Below are 22,771 nucleotides of genomic sequence, written 5' to 3'. Positions count from 1 at the left end.
GAACCCCATTCACTGTAATTCATTTTTCGCAAAAACGAACTTAGTACTAAGCAATAACGTGATCTTAGTACTAGGCCTACAACGTACATTTGACTGTGAGATTGGTTGGTCCACTGCCGATAGATAAAATTGTGTGTAAGACGCCGAAAAAATGGGTCGACTTCATTCTCTACTGTTGAGGGTATTGGCTTTGGTTTATTTAGAATGAGATTTTCTCAACTTAGATTTTTTGAAATCTCCTTGAATATAAGCATTTCTCCAGTCTTTTTGGTAATCGGGATTAGGGATCTATAGCAAAATAATAATAATCGATTTTTCGATTATCGTCTTTTAATCAAAAATCGATTTTCGACTATTTTTATGAAATCTATTTGCCTTTTTACGAGTGTTATAAGCACCAGTTGGTAAGAAACACCAACAAATAGTAAAAATGTTAATTTTTTTTAATTTGTTTAATATTTATATTTAAAATGTTAAATATAAATATTTCAACATGTACTGAGATTTAAAGATTCTTTATTTCGCATTTCCCCAAATAATGAAAGACCAGTAGAAATTCGAGAAAATTGATTTGTTTTTTTTTGATAGTGAAAGGGTTAATCAAATCAGAACTTTTATTCTTATTGGCACTGGAATTTTATTAATGAAAAATTAAGAAATATGTGTGTGGTGGTAGATGTGGGGAAAATCTAGGTATTACAATTCAATTGAAACCAATGAATATGAAAACAGAAAACATCAAAATCGATTTTGCGATTATTTTTAGATTAATAATCGATTTCTATTTTTCTAGATTTTTATGTCAAAATTCGACTAATCGATTATTCGATTTATAGATCCCTAATCGGGATAGGATTAATTTTTTTGTGATTGTAGTCAAACAGCTAATGTCATCTGTTTTGTGCTTTCTTTTAGTCCGCCACAGCTTAGTTGTCCAGAACTAAACGAAACTAGGCAAATTGTGCCATCAAGGTTTGAAGTTTTCGAAGAAATTAAAAAAGACTGTAACAAACGAAAAACGTTTGCTGTACTCGTTTCTTAAACATAAAAAAGTGTACCAGATACCTATATATAATACAGTGCACTGATAATAATACAGTTAGGTTAGGTTAGGTTAGGTTAGGTGGCAGCCCGATGTATCAGGCTCACTTAGACTATTCAGTCCATTGTGATACCACATTGGCGAACTTCTCTCTTATCACTGAGTGCTGCCCGATTCCATGTTAAGCTCAATGACAAGGGACCTCCTTTTTATAGCCGAGTCCGAACGGCGTTCCACATTGCAGTGAAACCACTTAGAGAAGCTTTGAAACCCTCAGAAATGTCTCCAGCATTACTGAGGTGGGATAATCCACCGCTGAAAAACTTTTTGGTGTTCGGTCGAAGCAGGAATCGAACCCACGACCTTGTGTATGCAAGGCGGGTATGCTAACCATTGCACCACGGTGGCTCCCTAATAATACAGTACTGCACCCCTGAAGTATTCAATCAATAATCAAGCACAGTGCACTGATAATAATACAGTACTGCACCCCCTGAAGTATTTTATCAATAATCAAGCACGTGCAATTTACCGTTCGAACGGCTTGACGATTTAAGTCGGTCAATCATTTCAACTAGGCGAATAGCAATCTAAGCGATTTATTGAAATAATTGATAAAACTTTTCTATATGTCTCATTATTTATATATGTGGGTATATCTAAATATATGTATGTGTTAATTATTAATTATAATTATGCATATTTATTATATTTGTGTTTTACTTAAATAGTTAATTATAATTAAATTTGCTGATTTGTTTATGTAAATAAGCGAAATTCTTTTTTTTTTATTTTTATTTAGGGATTGTTAAATGAGAGGAGAAGGAGATCGTTTTTCCATTGGAATTAAAACAGCATTTCATTAAAACACAATGCAAACTACTTTTGAATATTGTTATTTCGATTAATTTGCAATGAGTTATGTTACATATTTGTTTGTTTTTGCATATTTTATTTATAATTAAGATGCAATAGTTTTGTAGTTAAAAGTGTAATTTTAAATTTTACAAGATATTATAGTTTATTTTGTATGCTATTTAATTTTAGATCTATGTTTTACATTAAATATGGAAACAGTTTTAGTTATTTATTTATGTTTTTATTTTTTGTTTTGCTAACAACTACTATTTGCAAAATAATTTACAACATACGTACATTGTATGTATGTTTATTTTAAATAATTTATACAATATTTCAATATTATACATCTGTTTGTTTATATATAAATATCATACCATGATCCTTTTTCTTGGGTCAAAGTTTAAAAAGAAATTAGAAAAACAATATTCTGCTATTACATCTCACTATCTAAAACGCAAAACTTAAGGAAATGTTACTACCAAAACTCTACCAGTTAGAAATAGCAAATACTGGCAAGTATAATTCATTATAAGGTTAGGTTAGGTTAGGTGGCACAGCCCGATGTATCAGGCTCACTTAGACTATTCAGTCCATTGTGATACCACATTGGTGAACTTCTCTCTTATGACTGAGTGCTGCCCGATTCTATGTTAAGCTCAATGACAAGGGACCTCCTTTTTATAGCCGAGTCCGAACGGCGTTCCACATTGCAGTGAAACCACTTAGAGAAGCTTTGTAAGCCTCAGAAATGTCACCAGCATTACTGAGGTAGGATAATCCAGAGCTGAATAACTTTTGGTGTTCGGTCGAAGCAGGAATCGAACCCACGACCTTGTGTATACAAGGCGGGCATGCTAACCATTGCACCACGGTGGCTCCCATAATTCATTATAAACTATAAACGGAATCGCCAAACGTTGCTGTTGTGTTCTCGTGGAAAAAAATTGGACCTATGGCCTTGGGCACCTCATGCACTTCGGTAGCTCCGAGTAAAGAATTAAATTTAAATTAAAAATTTATTTAATGAAATCATTTCGAATGGAAAAAATATTATATTGTATTACATTATTCTAAATTAAAATAAATAAACGAAAAATAAATTTTGTAAATTTTACTGCATTAAATACAAATTTATTGAAGCAAAATAAAGCAATTAAAATCCCACTTTGTAGATCTAAATTTTTGATACCATCTGAAATCCTTAAAATTTATTGGGTACTATATATAAAGGTTTATGGTTTCATATACATGTATTTAAATCTGAACCGATTTGGTCAACATTTATTAAAACTTAAAATAAATCAAAATAAAACTATATATATGGGAGCTATATCTAAATCTGAACAGATCTCAACTAAATTTGGCATTCACAGTTAGAATGTTAATTGTACTGTCCGTGCAAAATTTCACCGGATTATAACTTTTTATTTCCACTCCCTGTGCAAAATTTCATGTAAATCGGAGTAAAACTGTGGCCTCTGTGGACATGTTGTTTTAACAGCCCCTTGTGGAAATCTCCAAAAATGAAATACAATTTACCTCCATCCAGAGAAGGAATATGATCACCCCGAACATATTTCAAGAGCACCATGTTACTTTTTCACAGTGACCATGTCGCATTTTTGTCGCAAAAATATTCTTTTCTCGTCAAACATAACATGCTTTCCAAAATCAGATACATAATCTCCGCGAAAAGAACATGGTTTCGACAAACATGCTATGTGTTTTCCGTGAAAAAGTAACATTTTGCTCTTGAGACATGGTTGGGGTGATCATATTCCTTCCCTGCGTGTCCATATTCATGAACTTCTTTTAATGCTACGTTAGATAACGAACTATGAAAATATCTGTCATCTCGCCTATATAACAGGTTGGCTGATAAGTCCCCGGTCTGACACATAGATGGCGTCGCTAGTATTAAATGCATATTATTTTTATATAGTACCAACCTTCAAATGATTCGTGTCAAAATTTGACGTCTGTGAGTCAATTAGTTTGTGAGATAGATCGTCTTTTGTGAAGCAACTTTTGTTATTGTGAAAAAAAAAAGGAATTTCGTGTTTTGATAAAATACTTTTTTCTGAAGGGAAAAGAATACGGTGGAAGCAAAAACTTGGCTTGATAATGAGTTTCCGGACTCTGTCCCAGGGAAATCAACAATAATTGATTGGTATGCAAAATGCAAGCGTGGTGAAATGAGCATGGAGGACGGTGAACGCAGTGGACGCCCGAAAAAGGTGGTTACCGACGAAAACATCAAAAAAATCCACAAAATGATTTTGAATGACCGTAAAATGAAGTTGATCGAGATAGCAGAGGCCTTAAAGATATCAAAGGAACGTGTTGGTCATATCATTCATCAATATTTGGATATGCGGAAGCTCTGTGCAAAATGGGTGCCGCGCGAACTCACATTTGACCAAAAACAACAACGTGTTGATGATTCTGAGCGGTGTTTGCAGCTGTTAACTCGTAATACATCCGAGTTTTTCCGTCGATATGTGACAATGGATGAAACATGGCTCCATCACTACACTCCTGAGTCCAATCGACAGTCGGCGACCGGTGAACCGTCTCCGAAGCGTGAAAAGACTCAAAAGTCCGCTGGCAAAATAATGGCCTCTGTTTTTTGGGATGCGCATGGAATAATTTTTATCGATTATCTTGAGAAGGGAAAAACCATCAACAGTGACTATTATATGGCGTTATTGGAGCATTTGAAGGTCGAAATCGCGGCAAAACGGCCCCATATGAAGAAGGAAAAAGTGTTGTTCCACCAAGACAACGCACCGTGCCACAAGTCATTGAGAACGATGGCAAAAATTTATGACTTGCGCTTCGAATTGCTTCCCCACCCACCGTATTCTCCAGATCTGGCCCCCAGCGACTTTTCCTTGTTCTCAGACCTCAGAAGGATGCTCGCAGGGAAAAAGTTTGGCTGCAATGAAGAGGTGATCGCCGAAACTGAGGCCTGTTTCGAGGTAAAACCGAAGGAGTACTACCAAAAAATTGGAAGGTCGTTATAATCGTTGTATCGCTCTTGAAGGAAACTATGTTGAATAATAAAAACTATATGATTTTTACTAATCATGCACAAATTAGTCCATATCGATTCATAATTATATTTAGGCCCTATATCGACCGACCCTCATGGAGAAACATATTTGGCTCTCTAATTACCGTGCGTAAATTGGTTCATATCGGTTCATAAATAATTATATACTCCTCTATATAAACCGATCAAGACCTGAATTGACTTATATAGGTTTTTAAGTTTTGTTTATTTTTGATTTTAGCGGCTAAACTTGAACTTAATACCTCCTTTATACCAAAAATTTCTTTGTCTTCATTTCATGAAAACCACTCCTAAAAATTTTTTTTTCAGAAATAGAATATTTTCTTTGCATACTTTTAGGCAGTGCACGAATATAATATTCAACCTGTTAACTAAATTATTTCTTAAATAAATAAAATACCAATCACCACTGCAATCAATTTGGAGGGGAATTTGTGATCAAAATGTACAAAAAAAAAAAAACTATTACAGTTTGAATGAATGTGAATAAAAAGTGGCACATTAGCTCCGTTCGAGAACCCCATAATTTTTGATAATTATCACAAATTTTTACTGGAAGTCGTTCGTTTACATCAAAAAGCCAGCAAAAGAGAGTCAGAGAGAGAGAAAAAATGACAGTTCTAGCTTAAATATTTTGCAAGTTTTTGCTAGAGATTTTTTCTCCAGTAAAATCTTGCAAAACCTACCATTTGTAAGAATCAGCTGTTCATTTTGTAAACAAGTTATTTAAAGATACACTCTTTTTGCTGTGGTCAATGTAAGTTTTAACAAAACTTGTAAGTACCAGTTATAAAACCCCGGACAAATGGAAATTACTACAGAACATTCGATTGGGGATGGTACCCACTCCATAGAAATGCAAGGTAAATACATTAGCTTTTTGAGTTATTACAAAGATAATTATACAAAATAATTAAAGGACCTGCAACTGCTGTGTTAGCCACCGTAATGCTTTTAATGGAATCATCATCATCGGAGAGTGAGGATGAGGAGAATGAAATTATTATACACATGTTAAGAAGGGAAAGCAACATCTTCCATAAAGGCATGGCTATATTCCAAGAAAAAAATAGGAGAAATTCGATCAAATCATATATAGAAGAAACAGTTCCAAAATATAATAACGTCGAATTTCGTTCCCACTTTCGAGTTTCACGAGAAATTTATGAATCGCTGACAAATCTCTTTTCCAAATGGCCCCACTATGAAATGCTTCGTTCCGATAAACGAATTCCAGCAAATGTTCAAGTTTTATGTTTTTTATGGTTTGCTGGTCATGAATCTTGCAGTTTTCGAGATCTGTCTGATCGATTCAATATGTCCCTTTCAACAATAAGCGCTATAATAAATAGGGTGTCTTTGTTTTTTAGCAGTTTGAGTCCAGAAATTATACGATGGCCGTCAGATGAAAAGAAGGAGGAATCATCTAAATACTTTGCAGAGAAATGTATGATACCAAAAGCTATAGGTAGAACTTTGTACAGTTTTGTTTTTAAATTATTAATCCAATGTTTCCAATTACAGGTTGTATTGATGGTACCCATGTAGTCATTGACCCACCAAAATCTGGAAAAGATGAATATATTGATAGAAAAGGGAACGTAACAGTTTGCTTACAGGGAATATGTGATGAACGCAATAATTTCATAAATGTATTTGTCGGATATCCTGGATCATGCCACGATAGTTGGGTTCTGAAGAATTCACCAATATATAACAAGTTACCGTCATATTGTGGAGGTTGGACATGTCTACAAGTTTAGACTTTCCTTAATTCTTTATTTTCAGATTATTATTTACTAGGTGATTCAGCATATCCTTGCAATAAATACATCGTTACACCTTACAAGGACAACGGGCATCTTAGAAAGGCTCAAAAAGAGTTCAATATGAAACTGAGTACTGGTAGAATTAAAATTGAACACTCATTTGGAATACTAAAGCAACGATTCCGGCAGTTATACTACTGCAAATTGCGAGGAATGAGAAAACTTTGCCATTTTATAAGAGCCTGCTGTGTTCTTCATAACATTGCTAACGAAGATGGTATGCATTTTGAGCCAACTGCATTCCAGGAAGAGGAAGAAGATTTTATGGATGATTATCCAGATAACGACAACATTTCGCGTGGAGATGACGTGCGAAACGCAATATCAAAATCAATACAAGATGTACTTACTACAAAGAATTAATTTTAATTTATTTAACTTTTAATTATAGCTCTACATTTAAAAATATAGTAAGGTAATCATATCGACTAGAGAATACAGCAATCCCTCGATTTACGTTGTTTCGATTTACGTCGTTAAATTTTTTGTTTTATCTACCTTATATGAATATTGTTTTTAAGAACTCTGAATCCAAATCTGCATTTGTTTTTTTTTCTATCAGCTCGATTTTGCGAGATATACCGTTATGTTCAAAATTAAGACACTTCCGCTATATAAATTGGAATAACTTGAAAACAGTTCAACATATTAAATTAAAAAAAATCAGAAAATCCCTAGCAATATTCTCTTTTAGCCGTCTTTACATTGTTTTTCAATTTTTCAAGTAGTTTTGGAGATATCGTTCAAGGAAAGACGGCTAAAAGAGAACATTGTTAGGGATTTTCTGATTTTTTAATTTAATATGTTGAACTGTTTTCAAGTTATTCCAATTTATGTAGCGAAAGTGCCTTAATTTTGGCCATAACGGTATATCTCGAAAAATCGAGCTGATAGAAAAAAATAAATGCAGATTTGGATTCAGGGACCTCAAATTACTAAAAATTCACTATAAATTTCAATAAAACGAGGGATTACTGTATTTATTTCACATAGAGTAATACTATTTATTTTTATAGAAAGAAACATTGTTTGCACTGTTAATTATTTTTTGTGAATATTTCTATTACAAAGACGAAATAGAAAAAAATAAAAAAATTCATTTACACTGAAAATTATTTTAAAACTATTTCATTTCACTAAATAAAACATATTTTGTAATTTTCATGTTGTATTTTAAATTTTAGAAATATGGTGAAAATACCAAATGTTCATTTTGGTTAACTAAACTGTAAGTTAGAAATTGATAAATTAAATATCTTGGAAGTATTGATAAACAAATTATTTTTTCAATATGTTCACTAGGGTTTCAAGCAAATCCACTTTCTTCTTCTCCAGAGCTTCTTTTCGTTCGGCACGTTCTTCTCTTTGTTTCATACTTTGTTCTAATGTTTGTTGTAGAATTGCATCACTCTCTTCTCTTTTTTTTGCATGTTCTTCAGACATGTCTATGAATTGTTGAAGGGCTGTTTTCCGTTTTCTTGATGATGAACTACATGGATCTTCGAAAAATATAAAAAATATTATAACATGAAAAACCTGGTTAAGTGGACCCAAGACTCAAGTCCGTATTGCTACGGGCTTGCTGGCATTGTGATCTATAAATCTACATCTAAATTGAGAAACAAATTAGTCCTGGACGGTATCGTTTTACTACCAATAAATATTACAATAGAATGATGACGCATGCAAAGAATATGTATCGACATTGAAATTTGTTATAGGATCACATTACACTCAAAATCTACATTTCAGATTTGAAATCTACTTTTTATAAGGCAAATGACAGTTGAATCTAGTAAAAGTGGATTTTGAAATTGTAATGTGAATGAGGTATTAGAATAAATAATAACAAAACGTCATTAACCGAATTATTTTCGAAATAGGACGATTTTTTCCGTGTAAGGCGTACCCTTAAAATTCCAAACGAAATTTTTGTACCTGTTTCAGATAAATTTGGGCCTTCGATGAGTTTTAAATCCGCCGAAGACACTTCCGCTTCACTGTCGAGTACAAAATCTGGATTTATAGACTTTTTTCCTGCAAAAGATCGTCCAATTCGCTGCAAAACGAAAGGACATAATGGTATTAGATTCTTAACAAACATGTGCATGCATTTTTTAATTTACCTTTGATAAGGGCACGTCTGCCTATTCCGACCAGTCTTAGAGTTGTAAAGTTGTGTGCGTTTGTATTTCCGTTCCAAACTGAAATACTTGGTTTCCACTTGTTGAGAATTGAAATTGTATCCAAGTGAACACAATTCTTCTGAAATCTTTATCCACATTTGTTTTTTATTTTTTAGGCTGGCCGATTTTCCCACTTTTGGCCGTAATTCTTTCACTTTGGATATCAAAAATTTTACTGCTGGCTCAATCCACACGGACTTCCCGGCTCCTTCATCGTCGTTGGTGCAAGTGATGACTTCATTTTCAACGTGGAACTCTTGGTGGGGGTAAAGAAAGTCATCTTCACTCTGGGTGAAAACTACTTCCTCAAAACTATCACCAGCAATTTCGTCCACCACATTTTGCTGGTATTCCTCATCTGTAAAATGTCCGAAAGTTACATTTTCTTGAATTTATTTATTTCTTGTATCATACTTACCGAAAGAAATTCTTTTGTATGTTCCCGGTGAGCAAATTACGTCCAATTTTCTTTTATTCATTTTTCTTGGTTTACGTATTTGAAACATAAAATACAATCACCTGATCTGTTTTATTTGCAAGTTTTTACTGGATGGCGTTCGCGTACTTTTTGTGGCAAGAGAGCAAAAACAAAGCAAAGAGAGTAAAAACGGTTTTTACTCTCTTGCTGGTTTTTACTGGATATTTTTTACTGGAAAAGTACGCGAACAAACCTATTATGACAAAAATGTAAAAAAGTATGACATTTAACGTCGCAAAAGTATAACTCCGTTAAAAAAAGACAAAAAGAGGCAAACCGCAAGCACAATTTAAAGTCGATAACCGCGTGATTTCGGAGACATTTTATATGAGAACTAGTTGCTCGTTATTATAAATTAAATTTGGAAAAGTTTTCTTTCTTTGGTAAAATTATTGACTTAACAGCATGGTGTTTTTGTTTTTTTTTACAATTTATTTAAAATCGAATTGGAAAAAGAAGAAATGCCCACATTGCAGCCATACTGAAATAGAATAGAATAATGTTCGCAGCAATTAAAAAATGTATGCTGAAAAACAATGCTAAATCTGCATTAATTTATGTACTATAATCGCCAACAAAAGATTGATAATCTACACGGCCAAAAAAGGCTGTTTTTCATATGTTTGGGAGTAAAAATTATATGTTTGGAACTCAAATTGTTGGCACATTATTTTTAAGTGCAAGCATTTAATGTTCATAAACTAGCATAACATGTTTGCGACATATGTATATGTTAATATATTAGAACATTTTATGTTTAGGACATAACTTTTTTTAAATATAATATGTGTGGATCCAAACATACATTAATTTAGAAATTGCCAATAAACATATATTTGTTTAGGAAGAGAGACCGGGCGAGTATGCTGTCTAAGGTGAAACATAATATGTTTGAACACTACCAAAAATATATTGTTCGGACCAATCCTGAAAATATATATGTTTCAAGCAGAATGTGTTTGGGAGTATATGTTACAGAAGCGATTTTTTGAGGGTGCAGCAGGACTGATTTCCCTTCTGAAAGATTTTTGTTTTTAATTTTGAAAAACAAAAAAAATCATTTACATTACCGTGCTGCAACGGTTACCATGTCCGCCCTTTGTATGCAAATGGCAAAGGATCATGGGTTCAATTCAACAGTCTCAACCGACCAGAAAACAATTACCAGCGGTGGATGATTATCCACTCTCATTAAATCCGGTGACATTTCTAAATGCTTCAAAACTTTTACCACTAAAGCTAACCTAACCATAGGTCCACACACCCATAGAAAAAACACTTTCCTCCGGAAGGAAATGTTAGACTAACGAAATTTAATGTAAAGTATTTTCTTTAAGAGAAAATAAAGCCATATTTATGACAAACGATCGAATAATTGTCTCTAATCGTTTTTATTTGTTATTAAAGAAAATTTATTAACTTCAGAAGAAAACTTTGTTTGTCTAAAATTTCGTTCCTCAGAAAAGAGCACTCTTATTTCAGTGTATGCTAACTGCTTCTGCTTCAATTTTTTTCCAATAACATAAATGTCACAATATAGATACCTTTCTTATTCGTAAAATATTTACTCAATATATAGTTTTAAAAATGTTTCATTTTTATCTACAGTTGTTCATCACATAGTTCATACAAACAAAAAATTTCTTTCCTGAAAACGCTAGATTAGACCAACAAATTTTTCTTTTGACGTAAAAGTTGTTTTATTCGGGCCAAGCTAAGTTCCAGGGGGACAAGCAAAGATACAAAGCTTCGTTGGTCTAAATTTGATTTCGGGTAAAAGATTTATTTTTTTTTTTTTGGTATGAATGTATTAATGCATTTATATTGGTATGTGTAATTCTATACACAGAAAAAAAGTAGCTCGTAATTTGTGATAAATTTTGAACTTCAACTTAGTTAATCGCACTTCTACCCAGATAGTTCAAATTTCAAAAATTTTATGAAAATCTCGTAATAATTATTATTTTTAACTCTTTTGCAGTTCACGCGTCTAATTAAAATTAGTTAAAAATTTTACTTAGAGTGGTGTACTCTGATATAGTTTGAAATTACAAAGATTTGGTCAGTTTTTCGTGCTAGTAACGAAAATTTTACTTACACGTATTACAAAATTTTTTATATCAGTCAGTTCAATTGTATAAAACTTAAAGATATTTTGTCTTAAATGGTAGTAAAAATGAACCATGATTTGGCCCTTAAGACAGTTTTACCCTCAGTAAGTTCATTTTTCTATTATGGTGCACAAAATGTCTACCAATCCTAAAGAAATTGTCTACGGTTAAGTAAGATTTTAAAGAGTCTCGTGAACTGCAAAAGAGTTAAAAATAATAAGTATTACAAGATTTTCAAAAAACTTTTAAAATTTAAACTATCTGGGTAGAAGTGCGTTAACTAAATGGAAGTTCAAAATTTGTCAGAAATGACAAGCTAATTTTTTTCAGTGTTATTGTGTGTGTATGAGTCTATGATCAATAGTTTTGAAAAATGAGGTAAAACTGTTATTTCGTTATTATGTTTATTTGTAATAAATTTATATTAATATTTGTATGTTTACAACATTTAAATAAATGAAATAATGTGTTGCAATTTAAAAATTAATGTGTGCGCATAAGATGATTTCAAATGTCTACTGTTGATTTTTTAACGCTTTTTTCGCATTATGTATTTCATAATATAATTTTATTTTCTATATATATTTCAGATTAATTTTTTTTTTTTTTGGTTGATAAGATCACTACTATTGTATTTTGTTTTTCAGTTTTGAGACGCAATATGTTTTTTTTTATTTTATTGTGGTTTTTATTGATTTTTTGCTTTTTTAAAAATTCGTTATATGGATAATAGGCTAAATACATAAATATGATAGGCAAATTATATTAGAATTTAATTCGAGGCTATTACTTGGACTTAGAGATAACAATCTCCTATTTATTTTCTGCATCTATGTTTAGTTACAATATTCACAATTTCAGAGAATTCAAAAAAGAAATATGATGTACAAAGCTATATTTATTTGGAAAAAAACAATGTTCCCATTTTAAAATAATTAAAACGAAAATTCAACAATAATAATAGTGGTCACTATATCGCAACGAAATCAAATTGAGCAAATTTCTCAATAATCATTTATAATATATTTTACTTTTATAACGATTCTAATAAAAAATAACCATTTCTATAAACAAAATTAAATAGTTGATAATTTTGCTTTATTTCGAAACTAGTTTAAGTTAATTAAAAAATTGAATTTCTAAAAAAAAACGAATAGAAACAATTATTTTTTAATTAAATACAAAATTTATTTGTACATACAAAGTATAATGATAATTTCCTCCGGAACGGAATATTTTAGACAAATGAAATTGCCCTTAGTTATAAGTTTTCTTTAAGAGCAGAAAACTCAAATTTATGACACGATGTAACGTTAGTGTCTAATTTTTTTTATTTATTTTTCAAGAAAATTTTATAGCATCAAAAGAAAAATATCAGTAACTTGATTCAGTGTATTGATTTTGAATCAAAGATATTTTTATATTGAAAAAGAATAACTCCGCCGAATAGTACAGTCGGCCCTATAATCCGGGGTCATACATGGGACCTATTTTCTTAAAATAGTTCCTGTTTATATATTCCAGTTTTGTATTATCAACTTTTAACGATAGTGGAATTATTCTTATTTGCTTTTTAGACACCTCTAATGAGGAAGGTTTTAAATAAATGATTTTGGGCTGGTTAAACCGTCGTATTCAGCTTCGGCGTCGACCGGCGAATATTACCCTTTTCTTATATAAAAAATCAATTATTGAGAAATTTTCTTAAAAAGTGAAACACATTGTTAAGAAATCATGAGCTTCGCGATATTCGAACATTTTCTGTATTCATATGCATTTTTTCTATTACGTTAATAATATATACATATTTATTTGTTTTACCATTTCTAAAAAAATATTAGATAGTTTTTCGGTTTCGTTTAAATATTGCTTTGATGTTATTAAATATTTATTTGTTTAATTGTAATAATTTACATTATTTGTTTCCTTTAGAATTTAATAAAAAAAATAATTCTCATAAAATTATAATTAAAACAAATCTCCAAAATAAGGAAGATAATATCGAAAATAAGAAAATATGTATATAAAAATAATATTGGCAGTTATTTTGTATAAATGTATGTATATAAGTTAGTTTTACAATATGAACATAGTATACATGTTTATGATTATTTTTTTTTATATAGCCATGGCTATGTATAGAATTGTAAGGAAATTTATTTGCTCATTATTTTTTCAAAGGGATAAAATTATAGAAGTTATGAAATTTGTAACTGTAGCTAATCATATTAAAGTTAAAAGGTTAAAGTTGCAGCCCGATTAAATTTCAGGCTCACTTAGACTATTCAGGCCATTGTGATGGCTAATCATTTTAGGGATTAGTAAATAAAAACAATTTATTTTAAATTCATCAAAGCATACATGTAGTTAATTATTCATATAATACATAGACAGTACCAGTGTTGCAGGTATTGAGAGTATTCCCCCAAATTGAGGATAATTTTTCGTGGATGGGGACGGAATTTATGAGTTGGGGATTTGGTGGGAAATTTCCAGATATTTGGGGATTTTTGTAGGTGGTTTTCGTTTTTCGTTTAGTATAATAAATTGTCAATTATTTTTTTGTACAATTTGTAAAATTTTGTAAATTTTTTTCAACTACAGCAAACCCTCAAAATGTATATAAAAAATTGCTCCTCTTTATTAATGTATGGATTTGTTTTGGGGGTTCACACGCTAATTTACAATATACTCTGCTTGGCTAAGAAATTTTCTGCTATTGTGAAATTATTTGGTGAGATTTTGGGTCGAAACTGGAATAGCAAAAATTTTCACATTTTCTAAAATTTTAAATTATTACGGATTTTCTACAGCAAAGCCTTTTCATTATTTTATTTTTGCGAGGTATTTTAATTTAAATTAGAGATTTGGGAACAAGATCCAGGAAAATACTGGCAACATTGGACAGTACCATCCTCAGTGTTCTTACATCACTATTCACAAATAGCATAAAATGGTGCTAAATGGTGGTTCGAATGTAAATTTCTAAGTCAAAAGGTAATTTTAATACAGAAATAGTTTTCATACACGCCTTGACGAAACACAAACAAAATTTCATATGGCCCCATAAAACTTTCTTTCAATAAATAGGAATTATTTTTCGGGTACACGGATTTTCGGGTTCGGACTACACAATATCGGATAGGAAATGAATAGAGTGTTTAATGCCCTAACATGGAAGAAAACTAAGAACTTAAACCGATATATGAGTGGAACAAATTACAATGAAGGGTTAATATAAAAGAATGGGTACATTTATTTAAATCAGAGTTTCCATAAATATTTTAATCTTAGCGATATATATGGAAATTCGAATATTACATACACAAAAAACATATTCACGAAATTTTCAAAAATATTCAATGAAAAATTTAATTGATTCAACAAATGTTTTAATTAAAACAAAAATCAATAACAAGAATTAATTATATCAATTAATGTTTTAATTGGTTCAATTAATTTTTTAATTGGATCAATTAATTTTTTAATTGACTTTGGTTATTAATACTATCATTCTATTTGAGTAAAATTTCGCTAGTTATCCCAGTCAAAAACAGATTATATTCATTATTGATTTTAATAACTTGAAGAGGCGCCACGTTACTTTAAGTACAAAAATACCAACTTTATCAACCTTCATCAAAGTTACTGTAGATTAGGTTGAAGAGGCAGCCTGATTTATTTTCAGCCTCACTTAGACTACTAAGTCCATTGTGATACCACATTAACTGAAAGTACCATTTACATATGGACACTTCTAGTTTACTGTAGATTTCCGAAACATCAGATATTGATTAAGAGCTAGAACAACTCACAAAGCAAATGCAGGTTGCAAAACTAGAATTTTAAGGGTTGTGCCAATAAAAAAATCCAAACTTTACGCTCTCTCAGCCAGACACTACTATTTGCTTTCAGCTAGCTTTTTGAGCAATACGGCCTGCATTTCCTCACCACTGTTGACTCCGATCATATGATTGATTCTAGATCCTATTTTCAGTTCATGCCGAAAGGATTAAGGAGCAAATATTTGTTAATTTTTTTTTTGTTGGGTTGTTGAATGTATTTAGAGAGAAAATATAAAGTTAGCAATTTGTCAGAAAAACATAGTTTTCCAGATATCGACTCCTAAAAATTGTTTGCCCATGTTCCCAAATCCACTTCCAGGTGAATGTGAATCAATTCCACGATTTTCGTGTCCTACAATCCAGTTTCACCGGAATTTTCGTGAAATCAATTCACTTGCAAAAGTCTTGGTGAAAGTTGAATTATGTCCAAGATGGGTGTATTTCCGGTTAAAAAAGTACTCGCGTAAAAAATTTGAAATGTTTTATATTTAATACATGAGTTTTATTAAAACTGCGTCATGTGGGCAACGATTCTAGTTTCTAGTTTCTTTTTTCCAACAGACATTCTACTGACAAAAAATTGTAACGGGCTAACGACCAGAGTTTGGAATTTCCTCTTATCAATAGTGTCGAAAGTGGGCTTACGCGAACCTAAACGTTAGCAATATATGCCCATGGGCAGTCTTTGGCCGGGGTTGGAGCCTTTCTCCTACACTCAAAAACAAGTGAACACTCTAGGGCACTAAAGCCAATTTAACTCTATTTTACAAAACAGAGTTCACTGTTTTTTGAGTGTACGTGGGCTAAAGATATGTGCATCGTTCAGTTTTCAAACTGAAAACCAGCTTGTTTCAAAATAAAATGTTTCGCAATCAACGTCTGGATCTTTTCCGTCCATGACAAGACTTAATAAAAATATAATCGTCTTCATATTTATCTTTGCACTTTTAACTCGCCCTTAAGGTGAGTACTATGTCCGGTTTTCCAGCAAAACACTAAAAATATATATGAGGACGAATATATTTTTATCAAGTCGAGTCAAATTTTATTAAGTCCAAGGCATTGTATGCGAAACATTTAATATTTCATTTATTAATTGATTCGAAAAAGTAACAAAAACAAAACAAGCTTGTTTTCAGCTTGAAAACTGAACATAACAACTTAACGCGTAAAAAATTGTGTGTTTTTTTCTTTTAAGAAAAAGATTTATTTTGTTTAGGGTCTTGCTATAGTTTTTTTTTTTTATCGAATTCGCAATGTTCTTGAAATTAGCTTTAATATATGGGAAGGCAACTCTCCGGGTCCTAGAGTTTTAGGTTTTCTCTTTTTTATTCTAAATATATACACGAAAAAAAATTTGACGAAAATTTTTCCAATTAAAATTTTAATTTAGTTTTAAAAAATATTCAATTAAAAATTTAATTGAATCAACAATTTTTTTAATTGAAATAAAAATCAATCACAAAAATGAATAGTATCAATTAATTTTTTGACCTTCAATTAATTGACCTTCAATTCATTTTTTAATTGATACTATCATTTCTGTGATTGAAGACATTTCAATTAAAAAATTAATTGGATCAATTAATTTCGTGATTGAATCAGAAAAACATTTTTTTGTAAGTACGCTTTATTATCTTTTATATGGATATCCTATTCCCTATTTTGGTAGATTTTATGCGATTATGGAGATTCCGTTTGTAATACGTTCACCTTTCCAAGAAAATAATTCAATATGGGTTAATATTAGTTCGATGATTGCTATCTATCAGCCTCTTGATAGTTTCAATAATCGCAAAAATAGAGTTATTAATTTGTTTTTTAATTGATTATTTTTTTTTTTAGTTTTGAAACCCGCTCCACAACATCTACATATGTTCGGCCCTTTCAGATACCAAGCATCATGATATTTATTTCAATTGGCTCTCCTCACATTTGGAAAGACAATCGTATGTATGTCCAGCAAATTTGAAGCAACTATCGTTTTACATCGTTTGAATGCATAAAACCTAATGGTTTTAACTAACTCCGGTGCATAATAAACTTCAACATTATTACCTCAGCTGCCCAATAGTGGGAAAAGGAGTATATTGCTTTAGCTAGGCTATAACAACAAATTACCATGTACTGTAACCTTCTTTGGTATAGAGTCAAATAAAAATATACTCAAACTTTAAATTTGTTTTTGTTTAAGTGAGTTTTGAAATAAATCCAAAAAACCATATTTATTCAAAACTTCTTATAAATACAATAAAAAAAATATTTTGAGAAAATAGAATAACTAAAAAATAAACTGCTTAAGCTTAGCTGAAAAATATAATATAAAAATTAATTTATAAAAAAAAATATTATTATGTATTATATAGTTAAAAATAAACAAAAAATAAAATAAAAAACTTCAATAATATGTTTGTATATTAAAAAAATTCATTTAAAGATGATGAACACATTCTGAAATTAGAAAAAAAAAAAAACAGTTTCCTGACGATTTACAACACATAAATTTGTATGTCTTAATTTTCTTTTGTTTTAGTTTTTCTTTCTTTTAAATGGTTGCAAATTACAAACTATATATGTAGATTTTTTTCATATTTTGTTGATTATTAATAAATAACTATTGACACATTTTTTGTTTGTATATATGTAGGGTGAATAAAGAATTTTTAGTTGTATAATTTTCTAAATAAAATAAAAAACAGAGAGAAATCAATTGTTCCATTTTAACAGGTAAGCAATAAAAATATATGATGTCTTTTTCGTTTTTTTTTCTTTTCATAAACAACGAAAGTAAACAAATGTCAGTCAGTCTGTGGTGCGCAAATATATGGGTGTATGCAGAAATTGTTGATGGAGTGAAAAAAAGGGGGAGCGGGGCGTTCACAATTTATTACAATATATTTAAAAAGGTGTATATATTTTACAAATATATGTATGTATGTGTATAAATGATAAACATTATCGTAAACGGTGGTGATGATTAAAAATCTTTTCGTGTTTTTTTTTTATTTTTTATTGTACAGTATTAGAAACTCCCAACAAACTGTGGGCAATTTCTTTGAACTTAATTAAATTACACAAGTAGAGACTTGTAGGTGTAAGTAGTTCAAAATATCATGAATGTGAATTGAGGTATGCGCACATTGTTTTTTTTAATATATATTCATGATATACATTTGTTATTAATTTTTTATTTTATATATTTCCAGCTAGCCATATCTATTTCTTCGAAATGGTCTTAGCCTTTCATAAGAACCCCTTTCTAATGTCTCTTTAACTTTGGAGGAAACTATGTTCAAAAATGTTTAGTCCTTTTCCACTGTGTGGACGGACATGTCACAATAAATTATAATAACTCACGGCAAATATCGATTAGTCAAATCTAAAGGTTTTTATGTGACGAAGAGCAATTTTCCACTTTTGAATTCCTAGTTGATAATTGACACACACAAGAAAATGAAATAATGCATGTTGCAAATTTATTTGATAATATCTAAACATGAACCAATTTGGCGCATACTTGTGAGGTCGATAAAGAAACATCTTCTCAGCAAAATTTCAAGAAGATAAACACCCATATACATAAAAGTTTAAGAAAACTTCAATCCTACTTCTACCATATAAATTCCTTCGATAAACTGCCAATAAATTGTTTTGCAAATGGGCAAAAATATGCACAATAGCTACAGTCCATCCACATCTGAACCCATTTAACCTATGATTTGGTTAAATTAGGCATGGTGGTTGCCTGTTTTAACAAACATTTTAAGATTTGTATATCTATTGTGCTAGCAAAGGAGGTATATTTCTCTCCTGTCAATAATTTATGACAGATCCAATGTAGCTCAGTGATATGAGTCACACTATATGTGAAACCACTTAGATAAACTTTGAAAAACTCAGAAATTTCTTCACCATTACTGAGAGGAGAAAAACCACTTATCAAACACTTTTTGGAGATCGTCCAAAACTGGAATAATCATCATCGTGGTTAGGTTAGGTTAGGTGGCAGCCCGATGTATCAGGCTCACTTAGACTATTCAGTCCATTGTGATACCACATTGGTGAACGTGGTCATGATGACCCATGATCATTTGTGAACTATACTTAAAACTAGGAATACAAAAGTCAAATCGAAGTTTCTATTAATCGACTTTTTGTCTAAAAAAAGTCGAAGTGAGCACTTTTCTTCCAACTTAACTAGTCGTGTTTTGATATTTTTGAATTTCGGCTCAACTGAAGAAATTCAATTTTAATGTTAGGCAAAATCGACTTTTAATGGTATCATCGACTTTTAACGAAAAAAAAATGTATTGAAAGGGATCGAGAAATAGATACTTTTATACTGACAAAACTCTAGAGCCGCTACGTCAATATCAAATTTGCGATTGTGGCAAAAGACGAAAAGTCGACTCGTTGATTTTTATTACAATCCCTTATTCGTATATAAGTCTCGGCTTTGGGTAAAAAAGGAGAATATAATGCAAATATTTCTATGCTAACTGTGAGACGATATCATTTGTTTTAAAAATTATTTTAAAAGGGATAAATAGGTACCGACACACGGAGTATATGAATGAGGAAAATTATTCGGTTAACCCCCAACTCAAAAATTTAAAAAGTCGAATTTTACAAAATTTGAAGGATCCGAACTTTTCAAATTTATGAAGAAGTCGCTAGGTCGACAAAGTTTTAATTCTTCATACCACATATTCGAAGTAGGGACACAGAATTCGCAAATCTGCTTTTTTGGTAAAAAGTAGAAGTCGACTCCATGTAATCTTTAAATTTGACTAATCGATTTGTCATGAAAATCGAGTCAAGACGACTGACTAATTGAGCTTTGATATTGGTCAAGTCGATAATGATCAAAATCGAAAAATCGACGAGGTCACACAATCTCTGATAACCCTCTAAAACCAGGATTTTTAGTGGAAAATGTGTAGCCTACAGAAGTATTACAACAATATGACACGACTCATGACCCTCTAGATAACCAGGTTGTAAATTAGGTTTGTGAAATTAAACACTTTGATGAACAATTTCACACTCATGAACCAAAGCAAAAACCGGACAGCCGAATACATTTTTCTGTAATCTTCAAAATCTCTTCTGTTTTTGTTTTTATCGAGTCAAATCAACTTTTCATGTTGATTGCTAATAGAATAATAATGAATAAAAGAGGGAATGGGATGTAGCTCTTTCCATGCTAAAATTTTGCCAAAATGTCGAAAATCGAACAATTAAAATTTTTAAAACTTCGGGAAGTCTGTTTTTCCAAGTTTGGAAGAAGTTGATAAGTCAAAAACTCGGCTTTGGTAAAAGTCGAACAATCGAAAGTCTACTATTTTATATTTTGGACAAATCTGATAAAAAAAAAAACAAACCGTAAAAAGGCAATATAATCCCATTAACCTCCTACATTTAATTTCTTAATAAAATATTAACATTAAATTATGATAATATAAAAATGAAATGTTTTGAGTGGGGTTTTCCGTCGTTTGATTGCTAATATTGTTGATAATGAATTGTAGCTTGGGTAATTGTGATCTACATGATCTTGAGAAATTATTGTGGAATTCATTTTGTAAGCCATAAAAGCCATTGCTAGGTATGACAAAAGACTTTTTCAAATAAAGGATATCCTTAAAACACCCTAAGAGTTGGTATGAAAAGATTTACATCTAATTCCTATTTCTGTTCAATCGATTTTGCTCACCAACAAAAGTCAATTTCCAAAAAAATATTAAAAATCGAATTTGAAGATTACCAAAAGTCGACTTTGACTTTTTTCGACTAAAAGTCGATTAGTCAAAAAGATAATTTTCTACATTCGACTTGAAAACACTCTTCGACACAACCATAATTTTATGGTAATGGTTTTTCGTTTGTCTATAAATACTAGGCATGGAATTTGGTTAGATACAAAAACACAATAGCCACATATAGCTTTTCCATATTCGCTATAAATCCCTACAATTTCACCGAAAAAAGTCTGTTGGTCTTCAATCACGAAATTAACTAATCCAACAAACTTTCAATTGAAGTTTTTCAAATCACAGAACTGATAGTATCAGTCACCAACGTCAATTTAGAACTTAACTGATCCAATTAAAAACTTACTTGTGATTGATTTTTGTTCTAATTAAAAAATTATTTGGATTAATTAAGTTTTTAATTAAATTAAAATTTTACTTGGAAACATGTTGAAGATATTTTTGTCTGTATTAAAATCACAAGATGGTCTAAAATCTCCTCAATTATACCTCAATTAAGGTGGCCATTAATACATTTAGTCAAATACGTGAAAAATACGTTTACAATTCTGATAAACGATCTGTCTACGAATATCCATATTTCGATTCACAAAATTTTATATTAAACCAATCGAATTTGTGTTTGTAAATTTCGCACAAAAATATTTTATATATCCAACTATTAGGATTACATGTAGCTTTGATGAATCTTAATTGTTATACTGAATGCTAGGCAGATTTTTCGATTCGATAACGATGTACGAGAAATCTTGTTTCTCATATGAAACCCAATATGCAAAATAAAAGAATTACCATAACCAAAGATAGCAATCCGAAAATGGAAGAAATTAACAGGACCTCAAGGTAATTGAAATAATTCTTACAAGCCAAAGAACATACAATAAAAACGTTGTTAAAGTTGCTGATGGTAATGGCTGATTTGAGACAAATTGTGATATTGATGTTGAACCTGATGATGCGACATCGAATTTGAACTTCCACGAAAATGCTGAGTGGCTGGGACAAATTGCTGTTGTTGACCATGTGTTGGCATAATTAAAGAGACCGTGGGTGGAACACTGTTATGTGTTACGGTTGGGACAATGTTCACAGGCTGCGAAGATGATGATGGTGACGACGTTTGTGGCAACATAGAAGATGATGACGATGAAGCTGTACCAGCAGCATTTGTTGTTAGATTATGCGCGTTATGATGATAATGATAATTCCGTAATTCCATTGTTCCGTTATTTGTCGCATTAATGAAATTTATTGATTGTGATGGTGGTGGTGTTGTGTATAAATAACTGCTATTCACATGATTGTTATTGCCAGTTTTTGTTGCTGTTGTTATCGTTGTTGTTGCAGTACCAGCTGCATTCGATTGTGTTATACATGATGTTGTTGTATTCACGGTCATTAACACAATTGACTGTGGTGTTGGTGGAGGAGCCGTTGCTTGTAACGGGGGTGGTGGCGGAGGAGGAGGCGGCGGAGGTGGTGGTGGTGCCATTTGTCTCGCATCATGATGAATATGATGGTGTGAATGATGGCTCTGATTTTGAGCAGGGATTGAATGAGATCCTGTTG

General features: G+C 31.2%; 1 protein-coding gene across 1 annotated transcript; it reads right to left on the bottom strand.

The window, feature by feature from the left end:
- Window positions 1-7,779: 7,779 nt before the first annotated feature.
- Window positions 7,780-9,936, bottom strand: LOC142229082 (uncharacterized). The gene is made up of 5 exons (XM_075299612.1): window positions 9,666-9,936; window positions 9,413-9,518; window positions 8,935-9,352; window positions 8,747-8,867; window positions 7,780-8,307 (listed from the first exon to the last, which is right to left on the bottom strand). The coding sequence occupies exons 2-4, from the start codon at window positions 9,498-9,500 to the stop codon at window positions 8,831-8,833; spliced, it is 543 nt and encodes a 180-aa protein (XP_075155727.1). The 5' UTR covers window positions 9,501-9,518; window positions 9,666-9,936; the 3' UTR covers window positions 7,780-8,307; window positions 8,747-8,830.
- Window positions 9,937-22,771: the final 12,835 nt, after the last annotated feature.

Source organism: Haematobia irritans, chromosome 3 (assembly GCF_050003625.1).
Source record: "Haematobia irritans isolate KBUSLIRL chromosome 3, ASM5000362v1, whole genome shotgun sequence".
In the NCBI taxonomy this organism is placed as follows: Eukaryota; Metazoa; Arthropoda; class Insecta; order Diptera; family Muscidae; genus Haematobia; species Haematobia irritans.
This window is presented reverse-complemented; position numbering and strand designations above follow the sequence as displayed.

What these genes read in the sequence shown, in the direction of transcription:
- LOC142229082 (XM_075299612.1), bottom strand. Translation starts at nt 9,500, where the DNA reads ATGTTTCAAATACGTAAACCAAGAAAAATGAATAAAAGAAAATTGGAC. An exon ending in ATACAAAAGAATTTCTTTCG is followed by an intron (nt 9,353 to 9,412) that starts GTAAGTATGATA and finishes GACATTTTACAG; the next exon opens with ATGAGGAATACCAGCAAAAT. An exon ending in CAGACGTGCCCTTATCAAAG is followed by an intron (nt 8,868 to 8,934) that starts GTAAATTAAAAA and finishes TTCGTTTTGCAG; the next exon opens with CGAATTGGACGATCTTTTGC.